Here is a 26,713-nt window from a genome sequence, read left to right on the forward strand (position 1 = left end):
TCACACATTGAGATTTTACTCAGTGCCAAAACACCCTTTACAATTTTTCTCGAAATCCTTGCAAGAACCCTAGAGGACCTTTGTTTTTATTTCATTTTCTGACAGATGTGTGCCACTATGCAAAGATATTTATGACTCTACTTTACAGAGTCTGTAACTGAAGCTCAGGGAGAGAGTGGAGGAGACAAGCTTCCTTGTCCCTGAGAGGGTTTCACTTTCAAACACGAAGGGTTTGTGACCCTGTGCACATCTGTGGATCATGTCCAGAAGACATGGGTTGGTCAACTGCTCTGGTCACCCTGACTAATCTGTCACTCCCCTCCCGGCAGAACACACACACACACACACACACACACACACATACAAACACAAACTCCTCAGCTGCAGGCTCCACGCAGGTGACCTCCCTTGGTCACAGCCAAAGCTCAGTACGTGGACAAGGCCTGACATGTACCAGGCACTCAGTAAATATGTAAGTCACCAGCCATGTGCCAGGCCCTCTGCCAAGACCCTGGGACATTAGCACAAAGACAGCATATGGAAAACTTCTCAGTCACCACTGGCTAAAGAAGGTGGTAAAAAGGTCAGGCAGTTTGATTTCTGGATTTGGTGAGGAAGTGCTACTGGTGGGCAGGCAGGTCTGGGGCTGCAGCTGCTCCTGGGACCTGGCTCACAGCAGGTGCTTCCTGAAGCCTCCCTGAGTGGATGGGCTGTCGGGGCTGAGCTGCCCCTGCTCAGGTAGTTTCCTCACATGGCAACGTGTAAACCACGTTCATCTAATCATCACTGAGTAAAGGCATAAATAAATGAAGTTATGTGCTGGCAAGGAAAGGACTGTCCTGCTTACAGGATTCCACCCTACTGAACATTTGAACTACATAAGCAGCTTCCAGAAAACCACACTTAAGAATAGGAACCTCAATCAAACCAGTAGGGAGTGGCCCATGCTAAACAACACTTAATGATTTCAAAGTACTGCCAAGGCTGAGAATCACTTAAGTCACAAATGGCAGAAAAAAGATTCTCACAGACCTCAGCCAGTGCCCTCAGTGGACACTGGTCACCAGTTTTAGGTCTCAGGTGTTGTCACTATGCTCTGGGCAGTCATTATTAACTGACTGGAGTTGTGGAGGGAGTTGGAGAGGACAGAGCAGGGCAGGGTGTCCAGGTGGGCCACTGTCCACAAGGCACTTGAGCTTGGCGCAGGCTGGCATGCTGGAGCCAGGACCAGTAGCTGCGAGGTTCCCAGACAGCCCCTTCCCTGCATGGTTTCTGCCCTGCTCACTTCCTGTCCTCCCGTCATCTGTGACTGTGCCCCAGCACTGAGTCTCCTCTAGCCCAGGCTGCTCACCTGAATCATGGGTAGACCCACCTTGCAGAGTGTTGGGTGTGGGGCTTCTGCCACCTCCTTTGCCAGCCCCTAGATCCCCTCGGGCCTCATACTCTGCCCACCAGGGCCATCCTGGGACAGATGGAACAAGTGGCTGTCTTCCAGGGAAACGTGGATGTGGGGCAAGAACAGAGTCAGTGGGCCCCTTCCACCTGTCTCCCCCAAAACATGACAAGTGCCTGCTGGAGTCTACCCTTCAGGTGGCCCTGAGGAGCAGCTGAGGGAGGCTGTCAGACCCCAAAGTCCTAGAGACCTTAGGTCAAGCCCAATGTTCTGGCACTCCCCACTGCAGCTCCCCCCGAAGACCACCCTCCCTGAGTTTCCAGCCCAGCAGCTGCCCACCCAAGCCTCCTCCCAGTCAAGGTGGCCCCAAGGATGTGTCCCCATGTCCCACAAGATGGCACGGGATTCAAGAGGGGAATGATGCTGCAGGTCAAGAGGGCAGCAAAGGTGAAGAGGAAGAAAGACTCATGCAAAAGTGGCGGGTTTTATTTCCTTCTTGTGCCAGAGGCAGCTTCTGACCACCAGCAGACAGACCTGGAAGCTTTGGGGGAGGAGTAGGCAGGTGAAGGTCTGGACTCTAGGGCCTGGGTCTAACCTGAGAGGCTGGGGCTGCAGGAGGCTGGGGGAAGCTCCTGGCACAGGGGGCTTCCTCCATCCCCTCACACCCCATGGTGAGAACAAGTCTCAGCAGCTACATGTGCTCAGAGCTTGGCTGTGGAAAAAGGTGAGAGATGGAAACCAGCCCTGCAACTCAGCTGCTTAGGAGTGGGGGACCAGATGCTGACCCCATGCCCCCAGCAGCACCCCAGCCAAGAAGTCTGTATCCAACATCTGTCCAGCTGGTCCAGGTGGAGGAGGATGCTGTTAGGTTAAATAAATGGGTACAGTGGGGGATGTAGCGAGAACAGAAGATGACTGTCCAGCTAGCAGGCCCCACGCTGGTGCCCCGAGCCAGTGGTGTTGAGCCCGCTGTGGCCCGTGTGGCCTGCAGACTCCCAGTGGGCAGGGAAGGAAGGTCTTGGGCATGGGTCGGGCCCATCTCTCTGGACAGATGGGACAGGAGGGCAGCGGGTGGCACCTAGCGCAGGTCTTCCTCATCACCCTGGACCGTCTTCTTGATGCGGAGCAGCATGGTGGTGAGCCACTGGTCCAGCCTTGAGACGGAGTCGTACTCCTTCACCTGCAGCCACATCACAGGTGGGGGTGGCTGCCACAGGCTGGGTCATGAGTCCCCGGGGGGTCAAGAGGTGCCCCTATCATTTTGGTCTCCAGGAGGATGGGAGGACCAGCCTGGCAGCTCCCATCTTTACTACATTTCCTTTGCCAAGCTTCCTTGTCTTAGGGGTGGAACAAGGCTGGAGGTATGAAGAGGGCCTGGCCTCCAGGCCTGGAGAGGTGGGACAGGCCACCAGTACCCACCTTTCCCAGGTTCCCACCCTCGGGGCCAGTGGGATGGGAAGGAGTTGGTCTCTGTCCTTAAGTTTTCTGGGGCATCTAAGGAAAGACTGTGGCGAACACTACCTAAAGAACCAAAATAGGAGCTAGCTAGACACTACAGAGTTCCATAATGTTCAGAACAGAGTAAAGGAAGGAGAACTAGCCTGATGGGGCGGGTCTGTGGGGAGAGGGGAGTCTGCCCTCAGCCATGTGTTCCTGTTCCTCCTAGGGTACCCGACATGACTGATATGACATAGCCTCAACTGCTCAACCTGAGTGGTGCAAAGACCTTGCCCTTTGGGGGGTAGACAAAGGTGGGTCTGAACCCAAGGGGTCAAAGTGAGAACCCTTCCCTCCTCAGTCTTGGTGCTGCCACCTATAAAATGGGCAAACACTCCCCGTACCTCTTGAGGTACATGTAAGGATTCTGGAGTGGCAACAGAAAAGGAACTTGCAGTCAGGGCCTGCAGACCATCGATAAAGGAGTAAAGTCTCTGGAAGAGTGCACTGGAGGAGGGCAGCCTGGGGGGCCCATCCCCTAAGGGGACCTACCCACCTGCACCAGCCACTCACCGACTCTGTGTAGCTGTCCACATTTTGTTCTTCATGGGCATCTAGCAACTTCTGCAAGCAAGTGACAGGCAGGGGTCAGAGCCAGGCTGGCCTGAACTAGATCCATACATATGCTATGGGGGATGAACCAGAGGGGGACTCCCAGCAGAGGAAGAAAGACTATGGCACAACCCTGTCCTGTTGCCTCATGGGGAACAGCTTGACCCCAGGCAACTGCTGGGACAGAACACTACTGTGTGTGTGGGTGGGTTGGGGTGGTCAAATCCAGCCTACTGGCCCTGTCCCCAGCCCCACTGCCCAAGCTATACCCGTATTATCTAGAATATGGAGACCCAGATGGAAGGAGAAAGAAAACATATGAAACGAAACGGGTCCTTGAGAACCATGCAGAAACTCTGATGGTTATCCGCCTAGAGCCCAGGTTCAGATCCCCCTCCCCAGGCCCCATTCTGACCACCCCTCCTGAGCCCCAAACTCACTTTCACCAGCTTGCATTCCCGGGAATCCGAGAAGGCTGGGAACAGCTCCTCGTACTTCTGGACTGCGAGCTGAACAGCAGGGAGAGGGAGGGGACAAGCTAATAAAGACAGGGCCACTGAAGACACTGGTCTGGAGGGAGGGGACCTGGGAACAGCTGGCCTGAGTCAGCTCTCTGTGCTGCTCCCTAGCCTCCAGACACCTGGTGCTGTGGCTAGGAGTATTCTCCTTGGAGCTGAGCCCAATGTCAGCTTGGCTGCAGAGACGGTGAGGGGAGGGGCTGGGCTTCCCAGGCAGTCCCAGTACCTCCCTCCAGTCTGTGTTGGGCAGGGGCAGATGTGCATGCTACATGCAACACTAGGGCTGGGTGCTCCACTACTCTAACCCTCATGAGGATCCTGGGAGGGTCATGTAGTGGTGAGCCCACTTTGAAAGCAGGGAAACAAACCTAGAGAGAGTACCAAGTGAACAAAACCTAAGTTTGCTGCAAGTGAAGCTCAGTGGTAGAGTGCTTGCCTATCATGTACGGCACCCTGGGTTCCATCCCGAATACCACAATAAAAAAAAAAAAAAAGCCAGGCATGATGATGGATGTCTGGAACCCCAGTCAGTATTCAGGAGGCAGAGGCAGAACTGTGAGTTCTAGGCCAACCAGGGCCACATAGCAAGACACTGTCTCAAAAAAACAAAAGGACAACACAAACTCATAGTTGCCTCACCGGTGCCCACAGGGAAGCAGCACTCAAGGAGGCAAGGAGGTGGAGCAGAGTGGCCAGATGTCAGAGAAATCCAGATCCCGTCTGCTCAGGGAGTTCCAGTTATCAAAGCCCAATGCTGACCACTGCTCCACCCCACTGGCCACTGCCCCTCCCTAGCACTAGCCCCTCTTTTGCCAAAATAGGTGGGGTGGGCACAACGCCACAGTTAAGGTGCCATCAGAAGCCCCACGACCTGGGATGCAGGACTGAAGTGCCCTAGCATGCAGCCTCAACAAGGAGCTTCACCTCGGCCTCAGTGTCTTCACCCATATGATGGTGGACAATGGCCCTGCCTCTATGGGTTGAGGTGGTGAAGGATGCAAAGTAGAAAGAGCTTGCACCCAGTGAGCCAGCAGCTGGGAACGCAACCTCCAGGGCCCAGCAGGATCAGGGTAGAATCACGCCAGTGACAGGCAGTGTTTCCTGCTTAAAGGCCAGTTGGAGGGAGGGGCATGGCCTGGTGACAGACACTGGCGCCTGGGTGGTGATGTGGCTGGTAGGGGCGCTAGACGGCCTTCCAGGCCTGGGCTCACCTTGGCATTGAGCATATCAATGCAGAAGTGGCAAAGTGCTGCTTTGAAGAAGTAGTCCTTGGCGCTGTACTTGAGGAGAGGGCTGTCCATGGCACTGGTCCCCACCTGTGACCATGTAGAGGCAACACTGAGCTTAGGACAGGGAACCCAGGGGCCAGGATCACTGCCAGGCTCTAGGGGCCACCTGGGAGTTGAGTCTTGTGTCCTGCAGTAAGGTCTTATAACTGGAGGCCTCGGGGCAGGGGCAGGGCCAGGGACCAGTCCAGAGAAGTCAGCAGCTGGAGCATGAGTGACCAGGACGTGATGAAGGTGGGGTAGGTGAAAGGAAGCCAGATGTTCACAGGCCTCTAAGCTGCCCAAGGAGGGGAGGCACCCCTGTCAGGCCCCATGGCGGACTGGCACTCAGTGGGAAGAGAGGCGGCAGTTCCAGGAACATGAGAGGCGGTGCCCGCCCCTCTCTCCCCAGGGCCAGCTGCCTGCCTTTCTCATGGCCATAGCCCAGCCCTTCTGGCACAGCAGAGGAAGCCCACATGGCACTCCCTGCCTCCCACTAGGGATGAGGGACCCAGCTCTGCCACCCATGGCCAATCCTCCCACTGCGTCTTCACTGGTTCTGCAGAGCTGCCTACTCCAGGCCTCCAGCAGCTGTGAGGGTGGAAGGGCACATGTAGGAAAGGGGAGTGTAGGTGGAGAAAGCACAAGGTAAGGGCCACAGGGAGGGCAGTGCAGAGAAGGAAGGGAGGGGTGTGGAGGGCAAGGCACTAAGAGAAGCCCAGCTCCACCTGGCCCCACCTGCTCGTAGATGTCGATGGCCTTCTGGTACTGTTCCAACTGGGCAGCATAGCCAGCCACCTTCAGCAGACACTTGTTGGCTGAGCTGTGGGGAGGAGGGGCCATCAGAGGAGGGGGTGGCAGGTCCCAAGTCACCACCGTGGAGTGGGCAGGCAGGGGAGGGACTACCTGTTGGACTCCTCGCCTTTGTAGTAGTCTGCAGACTGCTCATAATGGGCGATGGCCTGGGGAGACATGAGAGGGCACTGGAAGGGAGGGCAGCAGAGGGAGAGGTGCCTTGGTGTGGCCTCATCTCCTTTAGCCCTGACCCTGACTGGGACACAGCCAGATCCCTTTAACCCACTCTGCCAGCACTGTAGGTTCCTGGAGGGAAGGAGGCCCGGCACCTGCTCACCTTCTCGATGTCCACCAGCTCCGTCTCATAGATCTCCGCGATGGAGATGTGGTGCTTGGCTGCGATGGTGAATCGGCCCTGGGGGGGACACAGCCATCCTTCACACTGCGCCTCTCCCCCACTCAACCAGATCTCTTCAGGGCCCGCCTCGGGGCAGGGGAGGGTGTGGTCACACAGAGGTGAGGTGTGACAGGGCACACAAGAGCCACGGCCTGGTGGGGGTCCCTCACCTGGCTCCCTGCCTTGGCTTGGCAGCTGCCTGTCTGAGCTGGGCCTTCTCTGGGCTCTGTCTAGCCCTGGCTGCCAAAAGTCACTAATCAAGAAACACTAGTAAGGAAGGTCCGGCAAAGGGCGTGTGCCGGATAAACACTCCAGTAGCCATGACTTATGCAAAGGAAAACTGATTGGGGCGGGGGATGGGGGGGTAGGGGGGTGGGGGGCGCTGGGACTGGGGAAGGATCCTGTCAGCCCTGAGCAGCTCAGGGAGACCCCATACCCCGGCTCTGACCTGATCCTGCAGAAGGACAAGGAACACTGCTGGTGGTGCCAGAGGAGGGGGACAGGAGAAGAGGCTGGGGTACAGAGGGGCCAGAACAAGTAAGTGAGCTCTACTTACCATGTCTGTATAGATCTCGATGGCTCTCATCAAACAGTTAATGGCCTCTGGAGAGAGACAAGGAAAGTGAGATCATTTCAGTAGATCCCTGGATCCCTAGGACAGGAGGTAGCCACAGGGTCTGGTGGGAATCAACAGTTGTCCATTGTGGGCTATGGGACTGAGCTCTGAGCTCCTAGGAAACCTGGCCAAACTGATTTTCCCTGCACACTGACATTGGCTGGACACATCTCTCTCAGGAGCTCTTCCTCTTTGGGCCACCATAATGCCACCATGTTTCCAGCAGTTTCAGGGACAGGGCACAGCAAGACTCCCTTGAGTGTTTGGGGCCTGACTTGCCAAAGCCCTGCTCTTGAAGGACTGAAATGCTGGAATGGGGCAGATGGGATCTGCCCCTGAGGTGGTCTTGGAGGCAGCAGGGACAGCCAGGCTCTACCTGGGCTCTGCCACCATCACCGTAAGACCCTGAACAGGTCTGACCTGGACCTCTGGCAGGAGGCTGAGTAACAGGTTCCCTCAGTGCAGACTCCCCACTGCCCTCTCCCCCTCTCCCAGCTGGTGGTCAGCACAATCCTCTGCTGTCTGCCCCACCACCCTCAAATGGCAGGTTTTGCCAAAACAAACAAACAAACATGCCTGGGTGGCACTGCAAGGAGGAACCGGGCTACCTTTGTTGTACTATCTCTTGCAAGATTTCAAATTTGGGAAAAGCATCTTTTTTGACAAGTTATTTGGAGGAAAGAGAAGCATGAGTGGGAGGCATTTTCTAGCACTGAGAAAGGAGCTCTGAGGATGGGATCTTTTAAAAGCACGTTAATGCATCTCAGGAGAGGAGGTGCTGAGGGAGGAAGGATGGGGGGGAGACAGAGGGCAAGGGGCAGAGAACACAGGCTATGGGTTGAGTAGGGTTCAGGACCTTCCACCATTCCTGCTCCCCACCTAGCCCAGCGGGTTGAGAGTAGCCTGGGCTGAGGACACTCCCAGGAGGCAGGCTGAAATTAGGGAAAGTTTGGGACTCATAGAAACAATGTTACACTTCAGATTGACCATGCTTTGGCTCAGGAACTGCCCTCACCTGGCCTGGGAACTGCCCATGTCTCTCCCCACTCATTGCTTATTATTGGATGGGCATACACTTGGTTCCTCCCTTCCCATAGGTTGGTGTAGGTTTTAAAAGCACCTGGAGATGGGAAGCATGTTCTTATAGCCTCCAGATCCCACCTGGGCCCCACCATACTCCCTTTGTATTTCCCTTCCCTAACTTTTAATAAACTCCATTTACACCCATGTGTCCTGCCATGGATTCTTCCATGCAGGACAAGAATTTAGAAATCTGATCACAGACTGCACTGGTGCCCATTAACACCAGGACTGCCTTCAAGGGGCTCAAGGTGCAGCCAGGACACCAAACTCCCTCAGGAGATGCCTGAGATAGACTCTTATCCTCAGGCTGTGGCTAAGCTTTCAGGGGGCCCACACACTCTAAAACGTACAAGCAAAAAGCATTTGCCTGGGAGTCTAGGGGTTCCGTGCAGTTCCAAGTGGCCTCTGGGGACCCAAAGATGACTCAGAATGTACAGCCTTCACTGGGCTGAGGCAGCAGAAGAACAAAGGAAAGGGGAGGAGGTGGAAAGTGAGCCGGAAACTGTTCACACACACATGCACGTGCACACTTTTGTAACAGAACAGGTCGGAAAGCAATGGATGAGCTAGCAACCAGCTGGGCCTGATGCTGGGGAGATCTGGGGAAATAGGTAGCAGCAGCCCTGCACCACCCACCATGTGGTTCCCCTAACCTGGGCCCAGCCGCTTGTTGGCTCCTTTTTCTGGCCAAACCCTGGCTGCCCAAACTGACCCCCTGCAGCTGAGGTGGCAAAGGCTGCACCCCAGTGAGAGCAGCTGCTGTTTTGCTGACAGGGCTCTGTCAGTGAGCAGTGGCCCCTGCGATGGCAGCAGGGGAGGAACACGGAGTCACAGGGATAAGTCTCCTTCATGCCAGCTCCTCACTCTGGGAACTGCTGTCCTGGAAAGAGATAGGCCACCAGCCACACACCCTGGCCTGCCCTTGGACAAGCTTCTGATATACTTGCTTCCATAGGGTTTATCTCAGGCTACCAGGCCTCAGTGCAGCCCCAGACAAACAGAGCAGGGTCTAGCCCCTGGTTAGCCCTGCCCCATGTGGGTGCGCCTGCAGAGAGCTGGAGGGTCTGGGGAGGTTGGGCCAAGAGAGGCCCATGCTGCACCCTCTCTAGCTGCTGCCACCTCTTGCTGAAGCTTTCACTGGACACACCTGGGGCTCAGCCCACCTCCTCCTGAATATGACAGGGAAAATCACAGAATCCAGCAAAGACATGGACTCAGCTAAAAGATGCCAGGTATCTGATACACTTACCATCGAGTGTGGGAAGGGGGAGAACAAGTAGGGGCCAAGCCCCTTCCCTGCCCCAGCACCCTCCATGTCCACACAGAGCAGCTAACAGTGGTCAGGAAACTCTGAGAAGCCTCAGGCAACATCCCCCAGTGCCACCTCTGCAGGGGGAGAGGGTGCCTACAGGGAGTGAAGTCCAAAGGCCTCAGTTGCAAGGCAGCTGCTCTGAGAGACCTCCAGAGTCTCCTGTGGGGAGGGCAAAGGGCGAGGCCATGGGGCAGGAGGGGAGCTCACCAAGGAAGGCCCCTGTTAGGGAAAATTGGGCTGCCAGGGTGCTAATATCCCTCTGTTTCCCAGGACTCCAGCATGGGTGGGGTGGGGGCTGTGGAGCCCCAGCCAGGCAGGGGCTGCCCCTTCACCGGATGCCAGGGGCCTTGCAGGGCATCTGCATCATCTCATAGCTGTCCTGTGCTTTAACTCAGGAGATGGCCACATGCTCCCAGACATCAGAGACCTTGTGTCCTCTCTTGGGGGCCACACCTTTCTCTGTGTGCCCTGACTGGCCATGGTCACAAGCAGCTTCACTCACATGCAAATAGGCCTCTTCCTTTCACCCTGGGCTGGCCACAGCCCCTGCCTGTGAACTGTGACTGGGGAGCACAGTGTCAGGCAGTGGGCTGGACACTGCTGTCCCCTTGCCCAGCATGGTGAGATTCTTCTCCCAGCTGTGTCCTTCCTTCCTCCCTGTAAGGCCCTGGCCAAGTCCACCTGCCCACTTCTGCACACACACTCTGTACTTCCTACAGCCAGGGATGGCCCCTGCCCTCCCTCCTCAGATCAAAGGCGGGAAGGCTGCAATGACATTGCAGCCAGTCTGTTGGAAGAGCACATGGTGCCATGCACATATCACACAACCTGGCAGCTGCTGCCCCAGAAACAAGTCCTTCCAGTCACTCCGGATGGAGCAGCAGCTGAGCGTCACAGATGCCAGGTGCCATCTCCAGGAGGCCAGTTCCCCAGGGAGCAGAAGGGAAGGCTCAGGGTGTGTGTGTGGTGGGGGAGGGGGTGGCTCTACAAAGGGCACATGCAGAAACAAACCCCAGGCTGCTCTGGGTCATCAAATCATCCATGAGCCTGAAGTGACTCATGCTACCAGCCAGGTGCATTCGAATTCTCCCAGTCACAAGGCTGCTCCTCTCTGGTCCTTGTCAGGGCCGAAGCCCCACTATGTCACCACTCAGGCCAACATTGTGAGATGCCAGCTAAAAAGGAGTGGCTGGTCAGTCTGGGGACTGACAAAAACTTCTTGGTCTATACAGAGCTCAAATCTCTTACTGGGAACTCTCCCCCATAATGATGATGGGGTGTGGCAGCAACCCCCCAAAACAGGTGGGGGGCATGAAACAGTGCTCACACAGCCTTGGAGAGACCTCTGTCCTCTGTTGCAAACTGTCCTCTCCCACGAACAGGCCTTTATTCCAAGATTATATATCTCCTTTTTAAAAAACATTCATCTATTTCCACTCTCCTGAGGACAGTGACGCTAGATGGTCAGTTTCAAAAATGTCTTTGCTTGCTAAAATTAGAAGTTAGCAACCAATGTCTGGCACCAAGATTAAAGAAAAAAAAATTCCCAGGGCTGAAGATGCAGCTCGGTGGCTGGACATGTGCTCTGCAAGCCCAAGACCCCCAGGTTCCATCTCCAGTGCTGTAAAAACAACCAAATCAAAATTTCCACCCCAGGAAATCCAAAAATCTGGGCCCATGAGCTGGGCTTCCATGAACCAGAGTGACAACTGTTTTCTGCCTCTGAGTCTGCCCCAAACTGGGCCCCTGCCCCCACACTCTCATCTTAAGGATCCTGTTCTCTGGCAATTCAATCTGAGGCTCTGTTCTCTCATTTTCCCTAGGGTGTGGGGAAGCCAGGTTAGGATAATTTCCGCTCCCTTTTCGGCAGCGACTCCTACCTGGCTGGTCTCAGGACGCCCCCGCTGCCTTCTGCATGTTAATTCTGACAACAGAACAGCTTTGCCTCTCCCTGGCAGGCAGTGGGTCTGAAATGTGACACCCACTCCCAAATGCTCGCAGGCCAGGGAGGGGGACGGCTATGCATCCCAGAGCTAGAGAGTGGGGATGTGGAGCAGAGTGCGGGTGCCAGCAAAGGAGGAACTGGCTCTGAAATGAAGGCTTGCTTCGCCTCCAGCCTATCACATGTTGGCCACTGGAAAAACCCAACCTACAGACCCCTGAGGTCACGCAAAGAGGACAGTGTTCAGCTGCTCTGGGCAGCAGCCCACAGGTCCACAGAGGCCCTTACCTTGCGGGTCGGCTTTCTTGAAGGCGTTGCCGGCATCCACAAAGCAGGTGGCTGCATCGTGCTTACTCTGGAGCTGGAGGTGCAGTTGGGCGGCCTGGCAGAAAGCGTTCCCGGCAGCTGGAACACAAGAGCACAGCATAGGGGTCCTGGATTCTGTGGATCTGCACAAAGATTCTACAAGAACCCAAGAGTCCCCAAGAGCAGCAATGGTTGGCTGCAGTGATCCAGGGGAGGCCCAGACCTCAGGTTTTCTGAGCCCTGGGCAGAGGCTGCTCCTGGGCCACCTGGTGGTATGAGGGAGCCTGGAAGTTGAGTCCCAGAGGCACAGAAGGAGAGCCAGGGTGAGCCCAGCTCAGATCCCATGCCCCTCATTCCAGTCTTTAGCAACATCTCCAGGTCCAGCAGCACTACAGATCCGAGGAGAAGGCAGGCAGAGCGGAGAGCTGCCTGGACACAAAACCCAGGCTTGGAGGCTCAGGCACCTCTTGACCTCAGCAGCTCTCCCTAGGGAGCCTGGAGCCAGAGGGCCAGCATCAGCACTAGAAGACATGGTGGAGGCGGAATCATAGGGTTGTTCTGGGAAGGAAGGGGCAAGCGAGATTTAGCTACCTAAGCTCTGGCACTTGCTCCCAATTTCTTAGTCCTGTTCCCTATACCCCAAAGCTCTTCCTGCTGAATTCCCCAACCCTGTTTCTCTGCCCTCATGCTGTCACTACAGGTTACTGTGGCAAGCCACAATCACAGGGAGGCACATGGTGGGGGTGACAGAGTCCATGCCCAAGAAGGGAAACAGGACATGGCTGCAAGAGTTTAAGTCTGGGACTGGGGGCGTGGTTCAAGTGGTAGAGTGTCTGCCTAGCAAGCATGAGGCCCTGTGTTCACTCTCCAGTACCACCTCCCCACCCCACCAAAAAAATAAATAAAAAAAACAGAGCTCAAGTCTGGAAAGAAAGCATCCACAGCCAAGGCTCAGGCTGCCCTGTATTCATCTGCACGTGGTCACCTTCCAGGTTCCGAGCCATTCCATTCCTGAACTGACTTTCGGGAGGCAGAGGACCTCTCCCTCTGCAATGGGGCTCCACCACCACCTACAGCTCTGTGCTGAGCTCCTGCAGCAAATTCAAATCTATGCCTTGGAATTCCTGAGCTGGAGGACACCCCAGAGGCTTGCCTCACCCTCTAACTGGAGAGTAGAAGCACACAGGGCCTGCCAGGGCTTTGCTCCATGGTTATTTTAAGAGTCTGAGTCAAGTATCTCAAGAAAATGGGATGATAGGGAGAATGGCCTAGACCTGTTTGGATCGCTGGGAGTGAGGGAGACAAATTTTAGGGGAAAAGTAGTATGTCAATATGTGTGTGATTAAAAAGCAGGTGTTCCTTCACAAAAGGCCCCTTATCAGTTTTGGAGCACGAAAACCACAAGGCCTTGGGCTTTACACACAATGTACCTTGTGAAAGCTCAGGAAAACTCTTAGAATTCTCCAGAACCCAGGAATGGTGTAATTTAGTCTACCCTACACCTCTGCACCCTGCCTCAAAGGTGCTACCCTCAGGTTTGTCTCCCCCATGTCCAGAAAGCTCCTCCCCCAATCCATCCTTGCTGAAAGTGGAAGCTGTATCATGACATCAACCTCAACAGGGCTCCACATAGGGTTCCAGATCTCTCCTCCAGGTGGCAGGCAGCCCCAGTGGACCCTTGCCTTGCTGCCTGGAAGGAACCCTCCCTGCTGCCTCGCCTTGGGGAGGCACATGGGCTCTGTCATCAGGGTCCTGGTTTCTGAAGGTTTGTTCTGTTGCTTATTAGTCAGGGCACCTTGGGCAAAGAGGGGCTGACCATGTCCCATCTTTAGCATCTGTAAAACGGGATTTTTAAGGGAACCCTCAGAGGGTTGCAGTGATGATGCAATCAAACTATGCACCTGGGTACTTAGGAGCCCCAGAAGTGGCAGCTGGGATTGCTGCTGGTAGAACCACCCGGAGGTACCCTAACCCAGAACGTGGCCTCTGATGCAAACAAGAGGGAGCAGCTTCCAGAAAACCTGAAATTCTGAATTGAGAGAGAAAGAGCTCATCTACAACTGAGCTAGAGCTCCAGTCCCAGGGATACTTTTTTTTTCTTTTTAAATAAAGTGCACCCTCTTAGGGCTTTCTCACCCTCCAAACAGTATCTATGAACTTCCTTCTGACTTGGGTCCCCCACTCCCTCATTATTAGCTCAAACCCATACCAAGATTCAATGCTCTATTCATCCTTCCTTGATCTCTATTCTTTCACCTTGACCTAAGGTGCACAGTAGCCCACTGAACGCGGGCAGTGGGCTCCTGACGCTGGGCGGGGGCTGCAAAGCTGAGTTTCGGTGCAGAGCTGGGGAGGAGAGGGGGAAGAGCTCTGGCAGAAGCACATACCACTCCAGTTTTTGGCCATCTTGAACATGTTTGCTGCTCTGGCGTAGATCTCGCACGCTTCCTCTACTTTGGATGAGCCTCTGGGGAAAAAGGAAAGGGAGAAAGATAAGGAGACAACCAAGGCTGGTGTCAAAAACAAAGCACATGCTCTGTCTCAGCAAGAGTGGGCATGAGTCTTCCTGCACCCCACCCCATTGCCCTGGGAAGCTCCTTTTCCCAGGCCTCCAAGCAGTAGCCCCATCCCTGCACATAAAGGCACAGTCTGCATAGGCAGAATGGCTGCTCCCTCCCTAGAAAGGACCCAGGTGGGTGCCCATCCTGGTGGTGGTGGTGGTGATGACGGGGCCTCCTGACCTCCTCCCAGTTTCTGAGAGCCTCTTCCACTTCCTGACTGCATTGTGGGTGACCAGTTGTGGGTCCCAGGCACTCTGCAAATCCCTTTTCCCTGGAGATGCAAAGCATTCTGGGGGATGAGCCCAGTTGTAGACACCTTGCTGCTTTCCCCAGTGCCTTAACTGTGTACATTGTATACTGTTCCACAAAGACCTTGTCACACTAGGAGTGTGTCATTACAGTTCAGAGGTGGGCACATACAGCCATACAAGGGAAAAGAAAAACAAAAACAAAGAAATATGATTGCAAGATAGAAATATAAAATGCTCCCATTTGTGTCAAAAAAAAAACAGATGAGAAGAATAGAAGCATACATGTTTATAAACACAGAATATTTCTAGAAAAATACACAAAAACTTAGTAACAGCATTTTTCTAAGGTGGAGTCTGTGGAACTAGGGCCAGGTGTGGGAGGCAGACTTATTACTGTACACCCTCGTTCCTACTGTCTAATTGTTTTTTTTTTCAAACCATATGCACATTTTATCTATTCAAGAAAAATTTCTGTATTTTAAAATTAGGATTTACATCTGACCCTGCTGTTCACATTGAATTATACTTCTCGAAACCTATCCTAAGAAACAAATGAGAAAAGTTGCAAGGACATTCAGAATAGCATTTTTATTTATTTATTTATTTTTTGTGGCGGTACTAGGGTTTGAACTCACTGAACTATATCCCCAGTCCTAGGGATACATTTTTTGGGCATTACTGGGGTTTGAACTCAGGGCCTCATGCTTATTAGAAAGGTACTGTACAACTTAAGTCACACCCCAGTCCATTTCTGTGCTGAGTATTTTTGAGATAGGGTCTTGGTTGCTTTTTATTTTTTCGGCCTGGACTGGCTTAGAACTGAGATCCTCCTGATCTCTGCCTCCCAACTAGCTGGGATTACAGGCGTGAGCCATCAGCACCTAACTGATAACATTTATTTATTTTTTAAAATTTTTTATTTGGCTTCTTCTGAGAACAGTTGAGAAAAAAAAATCGCTGATACATTAAAAAAAGAAAAATAAGCTGCATCCTCTTTGGGCTTTGCCCTGGCTTCTCAACCTCGAAACAGTACCCGTGAACTCTGACGGGACCCACCTGCATTAGTGGCTCAAACGCCTAAGCCCAGCCTGGTCCTCTGTTCTTTCAGCCTCAAGCATCTCAGCAGGCCTCGCCCCTGAGGCCCATGGTCTCTGTGACTGGTCAAACTCCCATTGCCCGCATAACCAGTAGGCCAAACTCCACACACTTGGGAGACCCACAGATTGAATTCTAGTTCTTCCCATACTGACACAAGCAGCGTCTTGTTTGTTTGAAAGGAAAAACGGGGTGCTTTACCAATGGAAGGCCACACAAATCCTCTCCATCCCATCCTTCCCCAATGTCAAGTGGCCCCACACTGCGCACAGCCAGAAGCTCTGAGGCACTCCTTGCTGCACCACTTCTTTGTGTCTTCTTTTAGTTATTTTTCAGGTAAGTTCTCACATTTTTGCCTGAGGCCAGCATCAGATGCAATCCTCTTACCTACGCCTCATTCATGTCTGGGACTACAAATGTACACCACCATACCTGGCTTGCTGGTTGAGATGGGGTCTCACTCTTTTGCCCAGTCCTGCAAGGTTCTCTCTTTTTTTTTTTTAATTTTTAATTAATTTATTCACATGTGTATACATTGTTTGGGCCATTCCTCCTCCCTGCAACATTCTCTTAAAGGGATATGTTCATAGACCTTTAATCACACATCTGCCCATGCACTGACCCCCAATTCCTCCTTCCCTTCTTCATGGGTACAGCTTAGTTCTACCCATCCCCAGCTGTCCTTTGGAAGAGTTCAGGCTCCTGACAGAGCAGAAATGACCCAACATACTAAGAGGCCCAAAGTGGTTAACGACAATGAGCAGTCAGTCTGAGTCAGGTTTGTTTTGGCTCAGCGGGACAGAACAGACACAATACAAAAGCAAAGCCTGTCAGCTGCCCAGGCCAACTCTCTGATCCCAGGCTAAGCAGGGCCAGCCTGGTGCCGTGTCAAGGATTTTGACTGCAAAGTGGAAAAGTCAGGGGATTACCTTCTGCTCAGGCCCCAGGCTGCTTCCCTTGGCCCTGCATACACCAGTCCTGGCACTGCCTCACAAGGTGACAGATGACGGCAGAAGATCTCTGAATCCCAACCTCTTCCCACAGAGATGGGAGGGAAGTCCTCAAAGGAGTAAGTGACTTGCATAGGTTTAGTTGGCAAATCTTGAAGAAGCAGGGGACAAACATCTGAGCGTCTGAGATGATGGCAGTAGACAGAGGCAAAGGCCACTCACAGTGACCCATGCACTGTGGGGCTGGGGAAGGCCACATCTGAGAAGGGAGCTCAGGGCCATCCAGACACAGGGAGGAGCACTCCAAAGACCCCAAGTCAGGTGCATACTGGTGAGCTCAAGGAAGAGAAGTAGCGCAGGATGGCCACAGTGTGTAAAGTGGCAGGAAAAGAGGCTGGAGACACCTCAGGCCAGAGATCCTGTTCCAATGCAACAGGCGGCAGAGAGACTGGCCAGGAGGGAGAAGCCCCAGCTACCAGCTCCACTAAACCGTCTCTGCATGTTCACTCCAGACTTCCCATGCCAGGCCAGGTGGGCTCATGCCACCTATCCAAGGGACCTCCTGACTAAAACTGCAGACCTTCCCTCTCTACCTCCTGTATGATATCCACAAAAGCTCCTCTGGAAGGGTGTGAGTGGCACAGTGCGTGTGACAGCTAACAGTCCCTTCTGTGTTGACCTCCAGGCTGCCTCCATTGCACTTTTCCATCCCCTTCTCCCCCCTCACCCCTCCCCACCAAGCCTCGCCAGGTTAGGAATAGAGGGAACTGGTTTGGGCTGGCCTGGTTCAGGGCTGTCTATAATTACCATAGTTTTGCTCTCTCCCCCTCCCAACATGGAGGAAGCAGTCTTAGGTCTCCCAGGCGCAGCCACCAGCCTCCAGCAGCTGCCATATGGAGGGCTGTGTGCTGCCAGGAAAGCCCGGGCCCAGGTGGGACCTGGTCAGGACTCTGTGCAGAGGCAGGCTCAGCTTCCCTCCCTCTCACCTCCATCCCAGGCACTTCCTGGGCTGGCTCCAGAAACATGCCCTTCTCCCCCAGCACCCTAAGGACCTCAGAAGGTTGAGCAGAGGAGCACCTCCCCATCTGAGGACTGAGATCCTCTCTCACAGGCCTGTCCTTCATGGTTCTTTCCTGACTAAGGGCCCACTCACCTGATTTTCCAGCAGTAGCCTCAGCGGGGAAGAAAGGATCCCGGGGCCTGCCATGTCCTTAGATGCCTCAGTGCAGCTCTCAAGGTACCTTATGTGTGTGTGTGCCTTCACAATGCCAGCGTTGGGCGCCAGGGCCCAGGGGTATTACTGAATATGACCACCCTGCGTTACACAGGACAGGTCCCTCAGTGGGTGTGGGGTCTGTCCAACTGACACTGCATGAAGTGGCAGGGCTGGGAAAGGAGCTTTGGACTCTGCACCCCTATCCTGCCCTTGACTCTCACTCAGTATCCCACAGTGCTCTGGAAAATGAAGAGGGCGAGCCAGGTCCCTGCCTGCCAGCATCTCCTTGGGATGAAGCAGCCAAAGTGGCCACTTCTTCCTGACAAGTGGACTGTACTCTCTGCTCAGCAGTGCTGAGCCTCCTCTAGGCCGGGGGTGGGGCGGGCGGGTAGGGAGGGGAATGAATGACGCCAGCCCCCTGCCGGGTTCATGGTGACAGTGCAACAGACAGAAGGAGCAAGAGGAAAGGGAAAAGCTGGTGGTGAGGGCCACCAGCTCTGCTGCTCCTCCACCTGCATTCCCACTGGCCCTGACCCTCTTGATGCTGTCCTGTTGTGCAGCTGCCTCTCTAAATGGTGTATGATATGAGCCTCAGCAGGCTCTATGCACCCATCTCCCCACACTGCACCAGCCCCAGTGACAGCCATCAAAGAATAAAGGTTATATGCTGCCTGCCCAACTCTGAAGTGGCCCGGTGGCCTCCCATGCACTGCAAAGAGCAAGGGGTAGAAAGAGAAGGACTCTGAGCATAGAAACCTGGGTACAAATCCGTTTTAGGAGATTTGCTAAGTATGGGACCTTGGACAAGTAATCTGGAACCTCCCTCTCTTTTGTTGTAAAGTTGAGACATGAACCTAGCTGGAAGGAGTCAGAGGAGTAGAGTCTAGGGATACTCGATGCCTGATACGGGCATAGCACAAGCAGATGCTCACACAGCAGCTATGACAGGCAGGAGAAGAAACATACTGAGGTACCAGCCACCGAGACATGGGGACTCCAGCATCGCCAGTAGTGCTGGCAAAACTGCTGAGTAGACAAGCAGTCCTCGGTTCAAGCACCAGCCCACTGCTTCTTCCTCTGTCCCTAGGGACAGGACTGTCTACCTTGTGGGCTGCTGGAGCATCAGTGCTCTCTCAGACAGGGCCAGCAGAGTGCCTGCCACACAGCAGGTGCATGTAAATTACTGCATCACTGTCATCAGGCCCACAGACAGTACAGACACAAAACTGTCTTCCTACTTGAGAATCTCAGTGTGGGCTCCTGGGCCTCCACCTCTGGGTTGGCTAAGTGCCACCTGACCTTTGGATTCCAGAACCCAGGGTCTCCCACTGCTCTGCCCCTTCCCTCACAATGCTGACAATACAGTCAGCCCCTCTATCCTCAGCTTCTGAAACCACGGATCCAATCAACCACTGATCAAAAATACTCACAAAACCAACACCTCTACTGAACACACACAGGCCTTTCTTGTCATTACCCCTGAACAGTGAGAGGGCATCTTCAGAGCATTTACACTGTAGCAGGCAGTACACATAACCTAGAAATGATTCAAGGGGATGGAGACCGTGGCGGATTCATGCACCACCTTACATGAGGGACTGGAGAAGAGTTTGGTATCTCGTGAGTGGAGGCTTGGGGCCAGAACCCCAAGGACGCTGACAGACAACTGTACTTATTTGAGGGTCACAGCCTCTCTAGGCTGTCAGCTGAGGAGCTGGGCCTGCAGTTGTCACCCTCTGGCAGGCCTGTGTTTTTCACACTGCTGCCCCTATGCTCCCCGACAGGCTCACCCCATCACAACCTAAATGTACGTTTCCTGTCCTTAACAGATGTTTGAAAAGGCCCTGGTATCAGTGACCCTGTCCCAAGTAGGAGGAGCCCAGGAACCTTGGTAGGACCAGGCAGGCACTCTCAGATTCTCAGAACCCCTGCCTGCCCTTGGGAAAGCCACTTGGACATTGGCAAGAGATGCTGTGTTTTTAGCTGTGGATCTCAGCAGCCAGCAGGGCACCGTGATTCACTATGTCACCCACTAGGAAAGGAACCAGGGCCTTCTGCAGGTGGGAGAGAATCTGGTTGCAAAGCCAGATGTGGTGCTGTGGTGCTGGGCAAACAAACCAACTTCTCAGATCTGGCTGAGCCCACACCAGGCCGAGCTACAGCCAGCAGGCCCTGTCCAGGACCGGCCTTCCCACTCTGTGGCAAGTCTTTGCTTACAAAAGCCAGCCCTTCAGGGCTTCTGGTGCCCACAGGCAGTTCAAACAGAACTGGCTGTCAACATCTGATCTTTAGGAACGTGCTGTTTGTATCCACAACACCCTGCCACTCTCACTTCTCCAGTGACTGCAGCTCAACTTCCAGTGACAATACAGAATGACAGCCATGCTAGTGAGCCCTTCATCAGCACTCCCAGGGAAAAACAGCACTCTACCATTGTTCATTTACTTAGGACAGCCGTGGCAAGCGGGGACACTGTGATCTCCATCTCACAGATCAAGAAACAACCTGAGCAAAGTGATATCCAAGAGGAAAGGCTTGAGTTTGGATTTTTTTTGGGGGTGGGGAAGGTAGCGGGGAGCCATTAGAGATAAGGAAGAGTCCCTGGAACAGAACTGCTGTTCAGAACCTGTTCAACCCCCACAGGAGCTGGACGCTCCCCTCTCTTTGTCCTGTCTCTCTGTGCTTCCTGGGGCAGAAGTCTGCACTGCTCCTCCACACCCTGGCACAGCTACCACCAAGGGAAAGTTCAGAACAGTTGTGATTTTCTGACTGTCTGGGGCTGCAAAGCCCCCTAGCTTCCTGCAGCCCAGAAGCGGGGGTCTGAGACCTGGGGCAATGACCCACAAGCATCCCAAGTGAGGACTTGCTACTTGGCCTCCTGGTTTAGGAAGCCTTCACTGCTGAGGCTCCCAGAAGGGAAGGAAGGAGCATAGAGATCAGCCAAGTTCCAGTGCACCCCTTCTCAGGCCTCCAGTGAAAGCCAGTGGTCAAGTGTTTACCACCCTATCTCCAGGGGGAGGAGGTGTCCAGAGCCAACAGTCTGCCCATAAAACAGGTTCTCTCCTGCTGGCCATGGGATGTTCCCAGCCCCTAGACATACAGGTCCAGGGCTCCAGCAGGGCCTGCTCATGTCCCTCTAGTACCTTCTCAACTCAGACCAGAAGAAACCACCTGGTCTGTCAAATACAGAGGGAGGACAGCTAGAGGGTGGCAGCTCCCAATTCCTTCCTAAATGTAGTGCCCAGAAACAAGCCCCAGCCTCAGGGAGAAACTACTCTGCAACACAACACCGAAGGTGAAGAAGAGGACTTTTGGACTGATCACTGGCCTTGCCCACTTCCTGTGGTGCCGGGCAAACAAACCAACTTCCCTAAGCCCTACAGGCAGAGTGAGCACTTAGCAAACAGACCGGCTAGCTTTCTGCAACAGTCTCCCGTTTCACTGTCCCCACACCAGCCGCCGCAGTCCTTTCTAAAGGGAGAACACAAGCCCTCCAGGACTGATCCCAGTAGACTCCTCAGGGCTCCCCAGCACCTCCTCAAGTCCAAGCTCAGGCTCCCAGGCCTCGCTTGTGTCCAGCTTTGCTTCCTCTTTGCCTATTCTAATGTTATAATCAAACACGAATTTCATATCTTTGGGCCCCTGCTCAAGCTGTCCCCAGAATTTCTGCTCAGCGCTCCCAACAGATGGAGTCCTCTCCTCTAGGAAGCCACCCCACTGGGTCTTGGTTTCCCTGTCCTTCACGGCAGACCTCTGTTCACGTTAGAAATCCTGACATGCCCTGATTCCTTCGCATGTCCAAGGTTCCTCCCCACTCACTTCTCACCAAGAGCCTCCCTCCAGGTCACACAGCTTCCTCTCTGCTCAGGAGCTTCCCATGAATGACAAATCCAGTTCTTCCTAACAACTGACAATTTTGCTTTACTAGCACTTGGGATGTGTTAATCTTGCCTTCCCCACCAGGTGACAAGTGTCCCAGGGGCTAACAGATGCTCCCTGCAAACACCACCGAACTGTACACTCATCTCTGTGCTGAAGGGACCAGACACCGAGAGCTACTAGGAAAACTACTGCTGAAAACTGAGCTCTTGGCCCCACCCCCAAATGCTGCACTTGAACTTCTCCCCTTTGGACGAAGAATACCCAGCCTTAATAAAACATTCCTCAACTAACCATACAACCCATCAGACCGGATGTTTCTGTATGTCAGACAATTCAGCCACATTCTTCTAATTCTTTTGCTAAACATTATTCAACCTCAAGTGGTTTACCAGGGCAAAGTAGTACACACCTGTAATCCTAGCTCTGGGGAGTCTAAAGCAGGAGGATCAAAAATACCAGGTCAACTTGGGCTATATAGTGAGACCCTAGATGAAGAAAACAAAACTGAAACCAAAACCAAACAAAAACAAGGGGGTTGGGCTGGGATGTAGCTCGGTGGTACAGCGCTTGCCTAGCATGCGTGAGGCCCTGGGTTCGATCCCAGCACCAAAAAAGAAAAGACAAAAAAAAAAAAAACCTCTCCCCAAAAACAAGGGGGTGAGCTCCATCTCCTCTCCTGGAATGATCCCTCTCCTTCATTTCTTACCAACTTCTGCCAAGCTCCTCTTTTTCATCTCTCTCTCTCTCATACTAGGGTTTGAACTCAGGGCCTCATGCTTGCTAAGCAGGTGCTCTACCACTTGAGCCACTCCACCAGCCCTTTTTTTATTTTTCATTTTATTTATTGGTGGAACTGGAGTTTGAACTCAGGGTTTCACACTTGCAAAGCAGGTGCTCTATCACTTGAGCTGCACCTCCAGTCCTCTGCCAGGCTCCTAACACAGGCTCTTCCAATTCCCAGGACCTTCTCCCCAGCCCTTTCCAGATTTCTGGTCTGCTCTCTCCATCCTTTCATCTTCCCATCTTTGCCTGTAAGGTTCCTGACTTTACACCTCAGCCTAACACAGTTCTTCTGCTCACCAACCCCCCACCCCAGTCCCTTTCCCAGGCCTCCTTGGTCTCTATAGCTTCCACTCCAGGCCTCCTCAGTCTCTATGGCCTCCACTCAACCTTTTCAGGAGCCTCCCTTACCAGTGTCCTCTCCTAATTGTCCCCATCTCCCTGCTCCTCTTTCCCCAACCCCTCAAGGCCCAGAGCCCTCTCCTATTCCCTTTCGGCTCCTTTCTCCCAACCATGCTCAGGCTTCCCAGTCTCTCCCTCTTGACCCCTTCCAGGCCCCTCCCATCTAGGTATCCATCATCTTGTTACTTGCTCCAAATCTGTTTCCGTCCCACTAGCTTTAACCAAATGCCAGGCTCAATGCTAAGCACTTCACACATCTTTGACACTCAAAGCAAACCTCTGAAGTTGGTTTTACCAATGATCAGGAAGTGGCAAAACTACATTTCTTTTCTTTCTTTTTTGTTTTTGTTTTGGAGACAGCTTCTGGCTATGTATCCCATGCCAGCCTAGAACTCACTAGGTAACACAGGCTGACCCTAAACTCTCAATCCTCTTGCCTCAGCCTCCCAAGTGCTGGGATTCAAGGTATGCTGCACCACACCCAGTGGGGAGGAAGTGGCAGAGCCACATTTCAAATTCGAGATTTGATTCTCCTAAGCTACTAAGATTCCTCAAAGGATGGTCAACTTTTATGAGCTGACATGAACTTTATGGTAAATGCTTGCTACCTCGTAGGTGTTAAGGTCTGTCTCCCAGCTTGCCTCAAAGCCTCTTCTAAAGCACATCACTGTCCTCTCCTTTAGGCCCTCCAGACTTGAGGACCAACAGCAGCCTCGGACTCCCTTTGAGTTCTCTCAGTTGCCTCATCTCCCCCTTTTCACCCTCCATCCCCTTGGCCAGCACCATCATTCCCAACCCATCATCTCCACCTCTCAGCCAGGCCTCTACCGCTCTACCGTCTAACTCCATTACCCCGAGTCCTCCACTCACATCTCCTTCAACTAGTCACTAGTAGTCACCCTTCTCCTCTGCCCTCATCCCCACCGCCCAGAGCCCATAAAAATCCACTGCCACGGGCCTGGGAAGGTAGGTCCCTTGAGCAGGTATCCTCAGTCCCAGCCCCAATATGTCCTAAGTCCTTCAAAACGACTCACCTGGCGTTCCAAAAGCCTGACGCTGGCTACTCGCCCATGCTCCTTAAGTCCCCTCGGGCCGGCCCCCTTCAAGGCCTCGGATCATATTCCCCAGGCCCTGTTCTGCGGCCCTGGAACCCCTTCGCCGCCTCAAGATGGTGTCACCTGGCCTGTGTGTCTTCAGTCCAGGTCGTTCCCGCCGCCTCAGGCGTTCTGTCCTCCAGGCGCTCATCCTGTGTCCCTCCCGCTGGCTTAGACTACCTTACCGGGGAACTCCCACGACCCGTCAGGGAGCCCGAACTCTTGGTGCCTAAGCCCACAAACTCAGGTATGACTCCTTCGTCCTCTCAGCCCAGGTCTCGGCTGACTCCCGCCCGGCTCTTACCCAAAGAGGCCGGAGAAGAAGGACTGGGAGTTCTTCACTTTGCGCTCCGCTTCGGCCAGCAGCGCCATCGCCTCCGCTTCCTTCCCGGAGTTGTCCATGACGGCTGCAAAGGTTCTCAGCTAACCACCCGACCCGGTCACTGGGAGGTCTCAGCCGCGGCCCAGGGGTACACAGGCCAGGGGAGCTAAGCTGCCTGCGTTGACGTCGCACAGGCGCGCGCCTCCCCCGGCCCGGCCCACGTGACTCGCGCCGGCCAACGAGAGGCTTCGTAGTGCGGCGCGCGCCCCCGACGCCCACGTCCCCACCAGCCACTGCACACGACCCGGGACTTGCGCCCTCCAATCGGCGTCTCGGGACCTCCGCGCATGAGCAAACATCATCGAAGGGCACCCTGCTAGCTTCCTGGGCTCTCCACGTGATGCTGTGTAAGCCAATCGTAGGCCCTACCGCCAAGAACCCGCCCCTCAAATGCTAGCGCTGATTATTCTCCACCAATCAACAGGAACCCTCGGTTGGGCCCGTCCCGCCCTGCGGAACTTGGACACCAGTCAGCTGACACTGACGCTCACATGACAGCTAGCCGCTGCCTCTTGGGTTTCACAGCTCTTCAGTGTAGAAGAGCCTCCGCGGCTTTATATTACGTCATTGTTTTTACATTTGGAAAGCCCTCTGTGATAAAAAGGAGACTGTTCGACTTTTGCTTGCGCCCTCTGCCGACCTGTGCCGAAACTGGCTTGGGGAGGACAATGAAGTAGTTGAAAGACCTGGGTGGGGAGACACGCACTTAAAAAGTTTAAGCTACTGGAGTGTCTCAACCGGCAGAGTGCCTGCCTAGAACGCGTGATGCCCTGAGTTCAAACACTAGTACTATAAGAAAAAAATCAGGTTCCAATATACCTAGTGTCCAGATCTAGGAACCAGGGTTCCTAGGAGAAATGGTTGAGGCTAGGACTGGGCAGGACATCATGCAAGATGAGTCTGGAGCATTTTGCAGCGCCGGAAAGGCAATATTACACACACACTGCCACGGATATGTCAAAGGGGCATAGGACCCACGGAAAGAGCTCCCAGTGGCAAAGCTGAAACAATTTGAGCAACGAAGTAAATTAGTTTTGGATTATAATCCAAAGCATAAAATGTCCATGTGTTCATGCTGATACAAACAACTATATATTAAGCATACAAATACATGGGGTAGAAAAACAGTGCAGAAGAATTCCGAGTAATTTTTGTGGATACTCTGCCCTTAAGAAAGTGAAGCACATAGCTGGGCACGGGTAGCTCATGCCTGTAACCCTAGCTACTCAGGAGCAGAGATCAGAAGGATCACAGTTCAAAGCCAGGCTAGGCAAATAGTATGCCAGACCCTATCTGGAAAAAACCCATCACAGAAAAAGGGCTGGTGGAGTGGCTCAAGGTGTAGGCCCCGAGTACAAACCCCAGTACTCAAAAAATAAATAAATAAATAAATAAAAATAAATAAAAAAATAGCAAAGAAAGTGGACCACAGGCGGAGTGCCTCAAGAGGTAGAGCACCTGCCTAGTGAGTATGAGGCCCTGAGTTCAATTGCCAGTACCACAAAAAAATAAAAATAAAAAGAGGGCATATAATAAAGCCTCAATAAACGCAGCCATTTACTGTAATTTTAATGTTTTTATGGCATTTAACCCAGGCCTCAAGCATACTAGGCAAGCCCTCTACCACTTGAGCCACGCCTCCAGCCCTTTTGTTTATATTTTGCTTTTGAGACAGGGTCTCACTGGCTGGCTTTGAACTCTAGATCCTCCTGCCTCCACTTTCTGAGACTGGGATTACAGGCACACACCACCATGCCTGACTTCTCTTCTACATTAAATACTTTCTAACCCACTCTCTTATGGTTGCCACTGTATTCTAAGCAGAGAGCAGATGGGGACGATCCTGGGTCACCACAAGCAGTTTTAGTTCTGTGCACTTCCATAAAAGCTTCCATTTGTTTAAAGCTATTAAATTTCAGAGTAACTTGTTATGTAGCAGCAGGTAACCAATACAACCCCAGTCCAAAGCCAGGCTTCCATTGCTAGAGTCACAGCACTGAGTGATCTAGGGTGGATCCCAAACAGGCTCAGCACTGGAGTGCCGCTAAGCAGCAGTGCCCGGTCACATGATGTGCCTCACATTTCTCAAGTAACAGCAATGGTGTCCATCCCATTCTACAGATGGAGAAAACTGAGGCTCAAAAAGGAAAGTGACTTGCATAGGCCACGATGAAGGAAGAGGAGCCAGGGTCCAAATTCAGGTTCATGGGATGTCTGAGCCAATTCTCCTAATCAGCACGTCCCAATTGCTTCAGACTCAACCTCTGCCTCCCTCCTCTCCTGCTCAGTCTTTAAGACTTCACTGCAATGAAGTCTTTTTGTGATGCCTTTTTTTTCTTTTTCTTTTTTGTAGTGCTGGGGATGAGGCCCCAGGACCCTGGGAGGGAGGTGGAGCTTTCCCTGCCCTCTGCATTTTGGAGTTAG

At 53.4% G+C, this 26,713-nt stretch overlaps 1 protein-coding gene across 1 annotated transcript; it reads right to left on the reverse strand.

Annotated features, from left to right (window-relative positions):
* Positions 1-1,858: 1,858 nt before the first annotated feature.
* Positions 1,859-24,463, reverse strand: Napa (NSF attachment protein alpha). The gene is made up of 11 exons (XM_020179614.2): positions 24,212-24,463; positions 14,064-14,143; positions 11,659-11,775; positions 6,974-7,020; positions 6,358-6,435; positions 6,132-6,187; positions 5,964-6,048; positions 5,172-5,276; positions 3,883-3,951; positions 3,404-3,454; positions 1,859-2,573 (listed from the first exon to the last, which is right to left on the reverse strand). Exons 1-11 carry the CDS (start codon positions 24,307-24,309, stop codon positions 2,472-2,474), a joined length of 888 nt encoding a protein of 295 aa, XP_020035203.1. The 5' UTR covers positions 24,310-24,463; the 3' UTR covers positions 1,859-2,471.
* Positions 24,464-26,713: the final 2,250 nt, after the last annotated feature.

The sequence above is a fragment of the Castor canadensis genome, chromosome 16 (genome assembly GCF_047511655.1).
Source record: "Castor canadensis chromosome 16, mCasCan1.hap1v2, whole genome shotgun sequence".
In the NCBI taxonomy this organism is placed as follows: Eukaryota; Metazoa; Chordata; class Mammalia; order Rodentia; family Castoridae; genus Castor; species Castor canadensis.